General features: G+C 35.9%; 1 protein-coding gene across 1 annotated transcript in view; it reads left to right on the top strand.

Annotated features, from left to right (window-relative positions):
• LOC107562393 (interferon-induced, double-stranded RNA-activated protein kinase-like) overlaps window positions 1–6,645 on the top strand; it is a 25,111-nt gene extending 18,466 nt beyond the window's left edge. The window contains 3 exon segments of the mRNA XM_016247025.1: window positions 6,167–6,268; window positions 6,386–6,448; window positions 6,520–6,645. Coding sequence (XP_016102511.1) covers window positions 6,167–6,268; window positions 6,386–6,448; window positions 6,520–6,645 — 291 coding nt within the window.
• Window positions 6,646–14,093: the final 7,448 nt, after the last annotated feature.

Raw genomic sequence — 14,093 nt, 5'->3', positions numbered from 1 at the left:
TACTCACTTATTCTGAGTTTCTAGCTGTCCATGGAATTCCAGTAACACCAAAAGAGTTTTCTATAGTCATGGATGCAATTCCCAGAGGAGTCTTGGCATTATTCAGAGCTAATACCCAAAACAGTATTACATCCCCCTCTGCACTTGATCTAGCTGATACTTATATTGGGAAACTTTGTTTTGCCCCTGGAAATATGAATGTTAACAAAACTGTCCGTTCCTTACTTCAAAAAGACATTGTTTCTTCTCCAAACTGTATAATTTATTGGAACAGATTAGTTAAAGGTTTATTATGGAAGGCCATTTGGACCTTACCAAACAAATACCTATTGGTAAACAAAGTCAAGGAAGTAACCTTTAAAATTTTACATAGATACTACCCAGTAAATTATTTTCTTGTTAAATTTAAAAATGATATTGATTTGAATGGTTCTTTCTGTAGTTTCACTTATTTTGGCATTGCTCTTATGTAAACATTTTTTGGAAAGATTTGACTAGATTTATAATTGATAACATTGACCCCACTTTTTCTTTGTGCTTGGAACACGTTTTGGTTTTACTAATATCCCTTCAAATATTACATTATAAATTTAATTTACATTTTTGCTAATCCATAAGTCCATAAGTGTAAGTACAGTAAAACCAATCCTTTATTTTTGGTTCTTGAGAAAGAAATTCAAATTTATGTTTTTGTATTTTAATATATTTTCATAATGTTTAGGCCACCCCCTCCTGGCTGTATGTGTATTTTGTATGCATTTTTTTTTGTGTGTGTTTTATGTTTTCATGTGTATTATTGTAGTCCTAACTGTACTTTGACTGTGCTTATTGAAGTTTAATAAAAAAAAAACTTCTCTGCAAACGTCATAATTCTTTTTTTTCTAGGCTTTTAAATGAATTGATACATAAATATAAGTATATAAAATCTGTTATAAAATCGGATTATTTCCTTAATAAACTGGTTATTAATTCTGTACTTTTTAGGCTAGACGTAACCAGGCGATAACCAATGATCAACCTGATTCCGACTACCCCACCGGGGTTAGATACCCACGGAAATAATTAAACAGCAACACAAGTTCTATAGTTAGTGAAGGAAGAACAGAGACGTGACCTTCAAGGACAACACCTTTATTAGCAGTCAGTACTAAAAACTCCAAGTAAGCGATCAACTTCACATTTATAACCACCTAAAAAAGAGAGAAACTCAATTTTAAGATGTCTAGACTCCCAAGTCAAATATTAAAAATTGTAACCCACAATTCCTGTATACAAGATCAACCAAGCCTGCGGGAAGAAAAAGTCACTGGGCCAAAGACCCACAACCTCAAAAGCGCACACACACCTCACACCAACTAACAAATTTAAAAAGGTGTAGTGAATAATACAAACAACTCTACACTCTCAAATCAATACCCATGCAGTGCAGAATAACCTCACGCCACATGCAGTAGAGGAAGGACCCAGATGACCCCCAGAGGAAAGTGCTCCCATGCAGGCTGGCTCCTAGAATATAGAAAAATGGGTTAAAAACTCCCCTTTTCTCCACACATCATATAGACCCCTAGGGGTTGGTACAAACAGGACACAGCTGACAAAATCAATAATAACAAAATAAAAAATAACTTGTGAAAGTGGACTAGAAACACTGCATAATAGAGTGGAATAAAAACCCTGCGTGATACAGCTCGTTGCTAAAGACGAAACACGGCGTCCGCGACTTGCATAATATTACGCGCAGTCCACGCGCTCACACTCTTGCATCAGGGGGTTATCTCTCTGCAATTAACAGAATAAACCATGTAAAAAACAAAAACATCCTTATACAAGCTCTTACAGCATGTACCACGCTCATACCTCGCTATAGCGCTTCAGGGTCACGACACCAGAAGGAGACTGAAAGGATCAAGCGTCAGAAGATTACGCAACCTGCCAACCTTTGCGCTATTTATAGGGCAAAATAAATAGCTATGCCCCACCCCATACACCATCCTTATTATCCACTCGGTCACATATAGATCAGTGCTACTATGTATATGATGACAAACACAATAATGATACATAAGCATTCCATTCTTCTGTACTGGTGTGTTGTGTACTGTATATGCTAACTTGCGTAATAAGAGTTTAGGATGGTGACAATTGGAAACCTAGAGCTGGGCTTGTTATTATCGAAACTGAAAGTTTAAATACCGACGCGGAACTCTGAGACTTTCAGTCTCTAGACCGACCAGAGAGGGTAGAAGACATCAATCTGACAGCAACTGTAACTGCATTAAAAACCTTGGGACAGAAGCAAAATGTCTGGAGACGCTGAAATAGAGAAAAAGATCTGTGACGTCTTGAGGCGAAACGGCAAAAGCAACGCGTTGAAAATCGCGAAAGAAGTCGGACTAGATAAACGCATCGTGAACAAGCATTTGTACAGCCTACAGAAATCTAATCAGGTGTCAGGAACTAACGAGACGCCTCCAGTTTGGGATCTTCTGGAGGAGACGAGTGAAATCAAACAGACACTCAAACCAGAGCCTCAGACGACAAGAGACACAAGCGAGGAGAAACCTGTGGAGGATCTGCTGAGATCAGGAGGTTTGAAAGCCCATCAGATCACCAGAGAACTGGGACAGTCGAGACAAACCACCAACAAACAGCTGTACAGTATGATGGAGAAGGGGAAAGTACAGAAATGTAGCCTAAGCAATGTGTGGACTCTGAGTAAGGAGTGGAGCGAGGACAGTTTCAGCCAAGAGAGGTTTGCATTGTGTTAATTTTATTAAAACACTCACAACTGTGACTCTTTGCATTTGGTGTGGCCACACCATTAAGGTGACCATATTTTAGTTTTCCAAAAAGAGGACAGTGGAGGCGGGGTTTGCCCAACACAGTATGCATCAGCAAGTTTTTATTTTTGCTTGTTTTTTTTTATTATAATAAATACAAATAAAACAAGTCAATAGAACAGAACAATAATAATAGATAATGCAAGTGTTAGAAGGTCATTATTTATAATAAACAAAAATAAAATAAGTAAAAAGAATAGACAAAGAATAGAGAATGCTAGAGTTAAAGGCTCTTTTTTATTATTAAACAAGTAGTCAGAATAGAAATAGAATAGAGAGTGCAAATGTTAAGAGGGTTACGTTTTTTTAATTAAAAAAACAAGCAGATCAAATTGGAAGTAGCATTAGAAGAGAGCTCTAGATTTAGAGGGTGAAATGAAGATGAAAGAGATGTGTTTTCAGTTGTTTCTTGAAAATGATTAAGGACTCAGCTGCTTGGATTTAGTTGGGCAGGTCATCCCACCAGGAGGGAACAGTTAATGTAAGTTAAGTTTTGCAATATTTAAAACCTTTAACCCACTTGGGAAAATCGACCCATGGCAACAGTTTCAAAGTAGCCCAATTCTGTGGGAAAAAACACAGACTTGGCAACCCTGCATCCAAGAAGAGCTGCAGGAGTCAGCTTTGACTGATCCCAGGTGGAGAATAAGGAGAGATGACTGACAAGACCGTGCTGGAGTATTTGCTGCTCAACAGATCCTGAGCTCATTGACAAATATCTGATCTTGTAAGATGTGCTTTCTTTACACAGAGTGCGTGTGATCACGAAATCGAAAGTGAACAGTGCAAACACTCATTCAAAAGAGATTTAAATACTCTGCATACTGAGAGCGGGTCCCAGATGTGCCAAAATGATATAGCCTACAAAATTAGACTGTTTATAGGAGTGGACACGAAAATCGCGGGAGCAAAACACATGTTGTGGGAGCAGGCGGCAATGGTCAGAAATTCAGTGGGAGCATTTTTTTAGGTCAAAAAAGAGGACATGTGGTCACCCTAGGCAGTGTATTGAATAATAATTTTAAATGATTTGTTATTGATTAGTTCCTTTTCTTGTTTATCAGTGATTCATATCTACAAGACGGTAAACCGGGCTCACATTCAGAGTAAGTAAACAGAACCTGACTTTAGCATCTAACTTTGTTTAACTCTTTAAGGAAGAAATTAATTTTATGTTTATAGTGATAAAACATAATGAACATACAATACATTTTTGCTGTATGTTAAAATGTTTTACATGAATGCATCATTTATAGGTTATTTGAAATGATCACAGAGCTTGGTGATGGAGGCTATGGTTGCGTTTATAAAGTTAAACATAAAATTGATGGCAAAATCTATGCTTTGAAGAAGGTCATCTTAACCAGGTAAGTTTATACATTACATTTTTGGAAGAACAGTTTTCATCATGTCACAGAAAAAAGTTTGTTTATTATTTTATTGTTATTATTTAGGAAAGCTGATTCTGAGGTGAAGGCACTGGCCCAACTAGAGCACCCAAACATAGTGCGTTACATTACATCTTGGCATGGTCCTGATATCTGGACATCAAACCAGCAAAGAAACCAAGTGTCCAAGTAAGCCTCTGGTGCTTTTAATCATTTGAGCATACAGTGCTTCTCAATAATGATATTTATGAATTGTATTGATGCATTTATTTTACTATATATATATATATATAACTCAAAACTTGTCCAAAAAAAACAACAACATCTAATTAAATCAAACTGCTGCTCTGCCATTCGCTCTGAAGAATGCCAATAGTTTGAAAAAGATCTGAACAGTTTGAGTGGCACATTTCAACACAGATTGCTTCTAGAATCTGTCATAATGTGATGAAAGAGGCTGTTATTGAAGGGTGGAGCAGTTTAAACAATATGAAACCAGAAGGCAAACTCTGAGTAAATGCTGTTAGTCAGTTCACATTAAATGAGGCACAGCAGCAAACACATCCTGTTTCATTTTAAGGGTGGAGAAAATTAAAATGCAATCAGGAGAAAAATAAAATGTTAAAAAAATGTATGATATGACAGCTTTAATATAATACCTCACAATGTTAAATATTCATCCATGGGTCATGCCTGTTTTTTCTCTCTCTTATTTCAGCAGCAGGACATATTTATTTATTCAGATGGAGTTCTGTGAGGGAGGAACTCTGACTAGTTGGATACAGGCGAGAAATGATTTGAAAAAACATAGAACCACACTGGAAATCCATAAAATATTTTATGAAATTATCACTGGAGTGGAATACATCCATGCAAACAAGCTCATCCACAGAGACTTGAAGGTATTTCATTTTATTTGCTGCATTATTTAAAGGGGTCCTATTATGCTCTTTTACAAAGTCTTGATTTTGTTTTGGGGGTGTACTAGAACATGCTCTCATGCTTGGTGGTTCGAAAAACGCATTATTTTTCACATAATTTACATTATTAAAATACCTTTCTCCCCAGCCTGGCACAAACGGCTCGATTAGTTCCGGCTTTGATGAAGGTCCGCCTTCCGAAAAACAAAATGTGTTGTGATTGGTTAGCTGTCCCAGTGTGTTGTGATTGGCGAACAGCTTAGACAGTGTTTCAGTACTGCCCTGCCCCTTGCTCTGTCTTTCAAAAAAAGCTTTTGGCGAATCTGGCACTGTACTCTCTCTGATGCACTAACTCTGCAGCAGCACTTCTTCGTCGTCTCGTCTGATGCACTCACTCAACCAGAGCATGTGAGCGGAGTGGTAATATTTCCTTAAGAGCCTTTCTGAAGATTCTGCTCCGCTCGCTCAAAACGCTCAGCGCTGCCAGAAAGCAGGAGGATGTGCTACGCAAACATGGTGCCGCAAAAGGTGAGCATACCATAATAAATGAATAAACAGGTAGGCTAAGGTTAAATTCCGTTGTACGGAGCCCCGATCATGACATGCAGACAATCACGGCCAACGAATTTAGAATAGGCTAGTTCTCTTTTATGCTAGGACTACATTATGGCCACGAATTAAGTATTTGTTCTCTTGTTTAGGCTTAGCTGCCACGAATTCATTCGTTCGTTAATTCGTTCGTTCCCTAGTTTTAGTAGGTCTAAATCGTGGAACGAATTATTATATTTCGTAATTACTTATTAAAATTATTATTACTTAAAATTAATAAATAATAATAAATTAATTTTAAAAAGAATAAAACCTGCTGACGTCGTAGAAACAAATTGTTAATTCGAATTATATTCGGAGCTCCGTCATATATGAGTCCTGAACAGGTGACACATTTTTATTGACACATCACATTTTATTTTTTCATTAATTAATACCAATAAGATATATATATAATTGTTTACTTTAGGAAAATAAGAAGAATTATGATGAAAAAACTGACATTTTTCCTCTTGGACTCATATTGTTTGAGATGGTCTGGGAAATATCTACTGGTATGGAGAGAGTAGAGGTCAGTACTATTTCATGACAGTCATCATTAGTGACTGTATTCACTGTCTTTACAGATATTTGCAAAAATGTTATCTTTAATTTCATTCATTCATTCATTATTTTTTTGGCATTGCAGCTGTGGCCAGATCTGAGAAATCAAAGGTTTCCAGAAGGGTTCAGTGACAAATATTCAGCTGAAGTAAAAAACTTGACTTTACCTTCAAATAAATATTGACTGGACCAAGTATAATTTTTTTGCTTCTTTTTCAGAGTATGTTCATCATGAAGATGCTGTCACATTCACCTGAGGACAGGCCACATGCAAAAGATATAAAAATAGATCTTAAGACGTTTTTCTCTCTGGAACAGGATCTGTTAAGCCAGAAAACAATTTGAGATTTTTGTGATAGAAACTGTCTGCAGTGGTAGTTGAGTCCTCTCGATTTAACGATTTACCACAGATTACTCCTGACAGGCAACAACATGTTGATTTATTCATAATTTAATGATTCAATTAATAATATAAAACATAAAATGTTGAACATTTGGGGAGTGATTTTATAAAAAAAATAATTTTTAGATTTCTACTAGATTTCTTCTAGTATATTTTTAATATTTCAAAAGTTTACTCTCATTTTGTTTTCATCATAAAAATACATCATAATATTGTTGTGAGGTTTCTTGTAGAAATACAGAATAACAATTTCACAACATTTCTGTAATGTTGGCTGCATGAAATTAAGATGTATTTACATTTGATGTAATTGCAACTAAAAGATAATGTTTCATAATGTTTACAACATAATGTTGTAACTAAACTGCAACCAAAATGCAGTATTGTATAATATGAAAATATTTTGTGGTTGCTGGAATCATTGCTGCTCAAATTGACTTTCAGCCATGAGGTATTTCTTGACAAATATACTGTATATGTTGGGTGGAATAAAAAGAAAGTAAGAAAGAAAATATGTGTCATTAATATCATCAATATGAGTTCTGACAGTGTAAAAAGTGCTCGCATTTCCATTAATGAGACACATATAGAGTCAAAACAGTATCATAATCTACCACACTTGCACAAGCAAGCAACAGATCCAGAAACGCACACGGTAATCCTGAAATACATGCGAGATATGCAGGGCATCATTTGGGTACTCAAGTGTATTTTATTGCTTTTCAAGTAGATTGAACATGAATGAAAAAAAAACAGCATTTCCTCTCCATCTGCATTACAGCAGCAGCAGTACAGAGTATTAAATACTAGTAAAACAACTATGACATTCTAATAGAAATATACAAAGCACTGCTAAACTTAGAAAAATTACAAAAAAATATTAAATTCTGTTGGATACCAGCACATACAGCAGTTCAAGGAAACAGTAGTGTGTTTAGGTACCACACAAACCATGCAATTGCTTGCTTAGGGCCCCCAAAACTCTAAACATGATCCCTGCAAGGAAATTAATTAGCCGACAAATTTGCGAAAAAAGTGTTAAATCATAATGACAAAATAGAGATTTCCCTTTTAAAAAATTAAAAACATTATTTAAAAGCAACACTGACAAACAAAGATTTGGGAATCAGATAATAAAGGAAGAGAATATTACAATATTCAAAAAGTAATTAAAGTTAAGTGGGCAGTGTGTGACAAGTTCAGTCACTGGCTTAAAGGCCATGAGTTTACTGTGTAGACGGATAATAATCCGCTTACATACATTATGACCAAGCCGAAGTTGGATGCATGTGAGCAGTGCTGGGTCTCGAAACTTGCTCCATTTTCTTTTGAGATCAAATATGTTCCTGGGAAACTCAACGTGGTTGCGGACGCACTCAGTAGGGATCCATTTGTCAGGCCAGTGAGTCAGCGGCTTCTGTCAGAGCCCTATTATGAACTGTTAAGGCAAGTGCACAGTGTTGAGGATGGAAGTGTGCAAGAAGAGTTCCGACTTACCTGTCAACCGCAAACATTGAGATCAGGTCCACTTGACGTCGGGTTGAATACATCACTGTCCGCAGATGACGTGACTTCAGTTCTGTCCTCCTGTGATGAGTGGAAAACAGTAACCGAATGTAGAGCAACATCATTCACTGAACATCTTAACTCTTTAATCAGCGGTGACGAAGAAGTGTTACATTCCCTTTCGCTTACCGACTTATGAGAACATCAGCACAAAGACCCTGTCATTGCCAGAGTGTGTTATTATGTTGACAGAAAGCATAGACCATCAAGACGTGAACCTGTCAGTGAAAACTGAAAACCTGTATGTGTTGTGGATTCTGAAGCAGTGCGACAAACTTTCAGTGCTAAATGGAATCCTGTACAGAGTTATTAAAGACCCGCTCGCCAAGCACAAGAGATTTCAGTTCATTTTGCCCGAATCCTTAAAATGTCAAGCACTTTCTGGCGTTCACGACCTGACTGGTCATCAAGGGCAGCCGCGCACTTTGTCTTTGTCCCGTCAGAGGTTTTTCTGGCTTGATATGGAGCGTGATGTGCAGGATTATGTGAAGAAGTGCCCCAGGTGTGTCTTCAGCAAAACTCCAGAGCCTGCAGCGAGAGCTGCCTTGGAGAGTATTAAAACCACAGCCCCACTGGAGCTCGTTTGCATCGACTTCTGGTCTGCTGAAGATCGGAACAACAAATCTGTGGATGTTTTAGTAATCACGGATCACTTTAAAAAGCTGGCACATGCATTTCCGTGTCAAGACCAAACAGCAAAAAGAGTGGCCAAGAAAGTGTGGGACGGCTTCTTCTGTGTCTATGGATTTCCCCAACGCGTCCATTCTGACCAGAGGGCTTCATTGGAGAGTGAGCTGATCACTGAGCTTCTCAAACTGGCTGGCATCGATAAGTCAAGAACCACCCCCTACCACCCGATGGAGAATGGTGGTACCGAAAGATTCAATAGGACATTAGGTAACATGCTGAGGTCCCTTCCACCTAGACCTAAGCAGAAGTGGCCGCAGTTGGTACAGACCATGACATTTGTGTACAACTGTACAGCACACGAAACAACAGGTTTTGCCCCTTTTTACTTAATGTTTGGCAGAGTACCACGGTTGCCAGTTGACCTTATGTTCCAGAGTGTTCTGCGGGACAAGTCAGTTTGTGACTACGGCCATTATGTTGCATCGCTCATCAGTGACGTCCAGTCTGCTATGTCAGTGGCGCAGAAGAATTCTGTTCAAGAACAAAAACACCAGTCCAGCCAGTACAACAAAAGAGTTAAAGGCCTTCCTCTAGCCATTGGTGAGGATCTGCTGAGATCAGGAGGTTTGAAAGCCCATCAGATCGCCAGAGACCTGGGACAGTCGAGACAAGGCCTCAAGGTGTGGACTCAGAATAAGGAGTGGAGCGAGGAAAGTTCCAGCCAAGAGAGGTTTGTGTTATGTCATTAAAAACTGTGATTTATGAGTATTTGCATTTAGTGTGCCAGAATTTTGTATAATAATTTAAAATGATTTGTTTTTGATTAGTTCCAGTGATCATGCACTCGACTCAATTTCATGGTAAGCATACTGGACCTGACAGTCTTGTGTCTTGTTTAATTAATTCAGATATAACAAAGAGAAATGTTTTAAATGAATGTTCTGTTAAAGGATAATGCATAATGATGTTCTGCTGTATATTGCTTTCTGACGTGTGTACTGTGTGTATCATCTATAGATTGTCTCATAGCTTTGATGTGATTGCAAAGCTTGGCCAGCGTTTAGAGGGTGATCTTAACCAGGTAAGTTTATACATGTCACAAAGTCATATCTAATTTTAAAAAGAACAGCTGTAATGATTGTGGCACAAAAAAAATCACAGAAGAATTTAATTCATTCATTCAATAATTCATTTATTAATTCATTCATTTTAGTTCCTTCCTTTCTTTGTTCGTTCATTTATATATATATATACAGTATGTATATTAGTTGCATTTGGTTTGGTTAGAATTTAAAAATATTTAATTTTAAGGGACAGGCAAAAGAGTTGAAAATGGGCTTAAAATAAATTATGAATGATTTGGTGCAAGAAACATTGACTCAAAGACAAAATGTATGATTTGAAAAAAAAAACATTTACATTTAGCAGATGCTTTTATCCAAATAAATAGAGTGCAAGTCTAAAAGGGGCAAGTTCTTTTTAAAATAGAATAGAATTAGAATGATATGACTCATTTAAGACAATACTGTGCATTGCAATGTTCAATATTGACTCATGAGTCATGCCTGTTTTTTCTCTCTTATTTCAGCAGCAGGACATATTTATTTATTCAGATGGAGTTCTGTGAGGGAGGAAATATGAAAAAATATGTTTTTCATATGGAAAAACATAGAACCACACTGGAAATCCATCAAATATTTTATGAACTTTATCACTGGAGTGGAATACATCCATGCAAACAAGCTCATCCACAGAGACTTGAAGGTATTTCATTTTTGTTGCTAGATAACAGATAATTAGATTAACAGATAAGCATTTTGACCATGTGTACTTTCCCTTTTAGCCTGATAACATACTGTTTGGTGCTGATGGCAAAGTGAAGATCGGAGACTTTGGGCATATATGAGTCCTGAACAGGTGACACATTTTTATTGTCTCTAAGATAAATATTTACACCTTATAGAAATGTATTTTGTGTCCTCTTTTTTTGCACAATAAATAAATGAATTTTAAAAAATCTTTGTTTTCCTTAGAAAAATAAGAAGAATTATGATGAAAAAACAGACATATTTCCCCTTGGACTCGTATGGTTTGAGATGATCTGGGACATATCTACTGGTAGCGAGAGAGCGAAGGTCAGTAGCATTTCATGACAATCATCCGTAGTGATAGTATGCACAGTTATTACCCATATCTGCGAAAAACAAACAAACATATTTTAAAGGAATAGTTCACCCAGAAATGGAAATTCTCTGAAAATGATCTCACCCTTGGGCCATCTAAGATGTAGATGAGTTTGTTTGTTCATCAGATTTGGAGAAATGTAGCATTGCATCCCTTGCTCTGCAGTGAATGGGTGCCGTCAGAATGAGAGCTGATAAAAACATCACAATAATCCACAAGTGATCCACACCACTCCAGTCCATCAGTTAATCTGGAGAAGACAAAAGCTGTGTAACAAATGTTTTTTTGAAACAAATGTGATGTTTTATCAGCTGTTTGGACTCTCATTCTGACGGCACCCATTCACTGCAGAGCATCCATTGCTGAGACACTGATGCAATGCTACATTTTCAAATCTGTTCTTATGAATAAACAAAATAAATCCTTTGATTTTGAATTTCTCATTCATTCATTCATTCATTCATTCATTCATTCCAGCAGTGGCCAGATCTAAGAAATCAAAGGTTTCCAGAAGGGTTTAGTGATTGGTATCGAACTGAAGTAAGGAACTTGATTTTATCTTCAGATAAATATCGATTGGACCCAGTTGAGCCTATAACTTTATTATGCTTTTCTTTTATTTATTTTTTAAATTTTTTTTACAGTGTACATTCATCAAAAAGATGCTGTCATATTCACCAGAGCACAGGCCACATGCAAAAGACATAAAAGAAAACCTTCCGAAGTTTTTCTCTCTGGGTCAGAGAGCGCCAAGATCAATCTCAGACCAATAATGTAAAATAACTTCCAGATTTCTACTAGATTTCTTCTAATATATTTTAAATATTTCACAAGTATCAAAAGTTCAGTCTAATTTTTTTCATCATAAAAAAACATTATTATAATGTTGTGAGGTTACTTGCAGAAATCTGAGTAAGAACGTAATTTCACAACATTTCTATAATGTTGGCTGCATAAAATTAAGATGCATTTGCATCTTAGATGTAATTGCAACTAAAATACAATGTTTCTTAAAGTTACCATTGTTTGGTTACAGTGTAAACAAACTACAATCAATATGCAATATTGTATAAAGTGAAAACATTTTGTGCTGGCTGAGAAGATTGCTGCTCAAGCTGACTTTCAGCCATCAGGCATTTCTTGACAAATATACTCTGTATGTTGGGTGGAATAAAAAAGGGGGGAAAAAGTGTTATAAATATCAACAGACATATTGGATAAAATATTAAACTCACATTTTGCAAGAAATTATGTTACTTTTCTTTCAGTATCACAATGACAAAACAACCATAGGGTTACATTTGAACAGTATTTCAATGCTTTAGTTTGAGAGGATACCATTGTGCCTTGTAAAATATAACACTGGCAGTTTATTAATAAATATATATGAAAAGAATTACAGGTGTTTGTTTTAATTTTGAACTTTTTTTTTTTGAGAGAGAGAGAGAGATAGAATGTATTTATTTTATTGACTTAACATAATTCTCCAAGAAGTGACATAATTTTGAGGGGAAAACAAGCAAGTATTTATCAGTAAGTATTAATAATAAGTCTGATGAATTCTGTGATATTGTGTTAAAAGATGGGATTGAAAATAATATCAAAATTAATGTTTGTATTCTTATGTAATCACTGAGCTAATGATTAACTTTTATCCCATTAGACATAATGAAGTAGGCCTACTTGCTCAAACGATAACACAAGCATATTAATTTGCGCATAACCTGTACACAAGCATAGGAATAATAATGTGCTCTGTTACAAAACCTTCAACAAATTTCATGTATGTTTTGTCATCATTGTAAATTATTTGTTTCACAGTTATTTGATTTTCATGCATATTGAACTATCCTATATTGTCAAGACATTACCAGTACTAAAATTATATTACATATCAAATTGAAATATGTCTCAGTACTATTGTTGTGAAGTTTTTAGAATAGCATTTTTGGGGGAAAAAAACGTTTTGTGTGTTTAACATTATTACTGCAAGAGACTTTAAGGTTTTGTTTTATAACATGCATACGTTTTAAATGGACAAATATGCTATTGAAGTATATTAACAACCCTGAAATTAATGTCAGAAAATGTCAACATGTCATAAAACATATATAAAAGCATTTGATAAAATCTAAACATTTGCACATTTTTTTTTTTTTTTTTTGGTGCAAACTCAACGCTTAGTGGTTTTTTTTGTCCTTTCATGTAAAAGAGCAGCACGAACATTCTTCAGAATTTGTCCTTTCGCGCTTCACAGAAGAAAGAAAATCATATGGATTAGGAACAACAAGAGGGTGAGTAAACAATGAGAAATATCTCTTGTAACATCATTTGTCTGTTCAAATTAGTGTCCTGGAACTACTGTATAATGTTTTACCCTGCGGTCAAGCCAGCCGCGCTTTGAAAATGCACGGTCAAGCCAGCCGCACTATTTTTTGGCCTGCGCGTGTAATTGTGTACTTACGGTACGGGTGCTGAGAGCAGTCAAAATGCATGTAAAGAAGCTGTCATACCGACGTTTCCTTTATAATTAGCTTACCGGTATTTTACCTTTTATTTTTAGTTTGTAAATATATGATTTTTGTACATAAACGTTTGTATTGTACATTAATTATTATAAATAATTTATTAATGTTTATAAATGTTCATATTAATGTTTTATATTCATTGTTTTTTTTATTTAATGTTTGTGTGTGTGTGTGTGTATAACAACAAAATGCGTCCTAGCACTTCCACTGTGTCCAATATTCCAACACTCATAAAAAGTGTTCCTTTACAGGTTAGCTCATTCTTTCAATTGATATTTGTTCATAGTGAGCCTGACTATCGCTGTATTTATTTTCAAGGCATTGTACTGTATAGTTTAGGAGAAAACTAACAGCAAAATCACCCCAAACAACAAAATTGCGTCCTTGCACTTGCACTGCGTCCCACTTTCCAACACTCATAAAAAGTGTTCCTTTATAGGTTAGCTCATTCTTTCAATTGATATTTGTTCAGAGTGAGCCTG

The sequence above is a fragment of the Sinocyclocheilus grahami genome, unplaced genomic scaffold (assembly GCF_001515645.1).
Source record: "Sinocyclocheilus grahami isolate Dianchi unplaced genomic scaffold, SAMN03320097.WGS_v1.1 scaffold821.1, whole genome shotgun sequence".
In the NCBI taxonomy this organism is placed as follows: Eukaryota; Metazoa; Chordata; class Actinopteri; order Cypriniformes; family Cyprinidae; genus Sinocyclocheilus; species Sinocyclocheilus grahami.
Note: the sequence above shows the minus strand (reverse complement) of the source record. Positions and strands in the feature narration are given on the sequence as shown.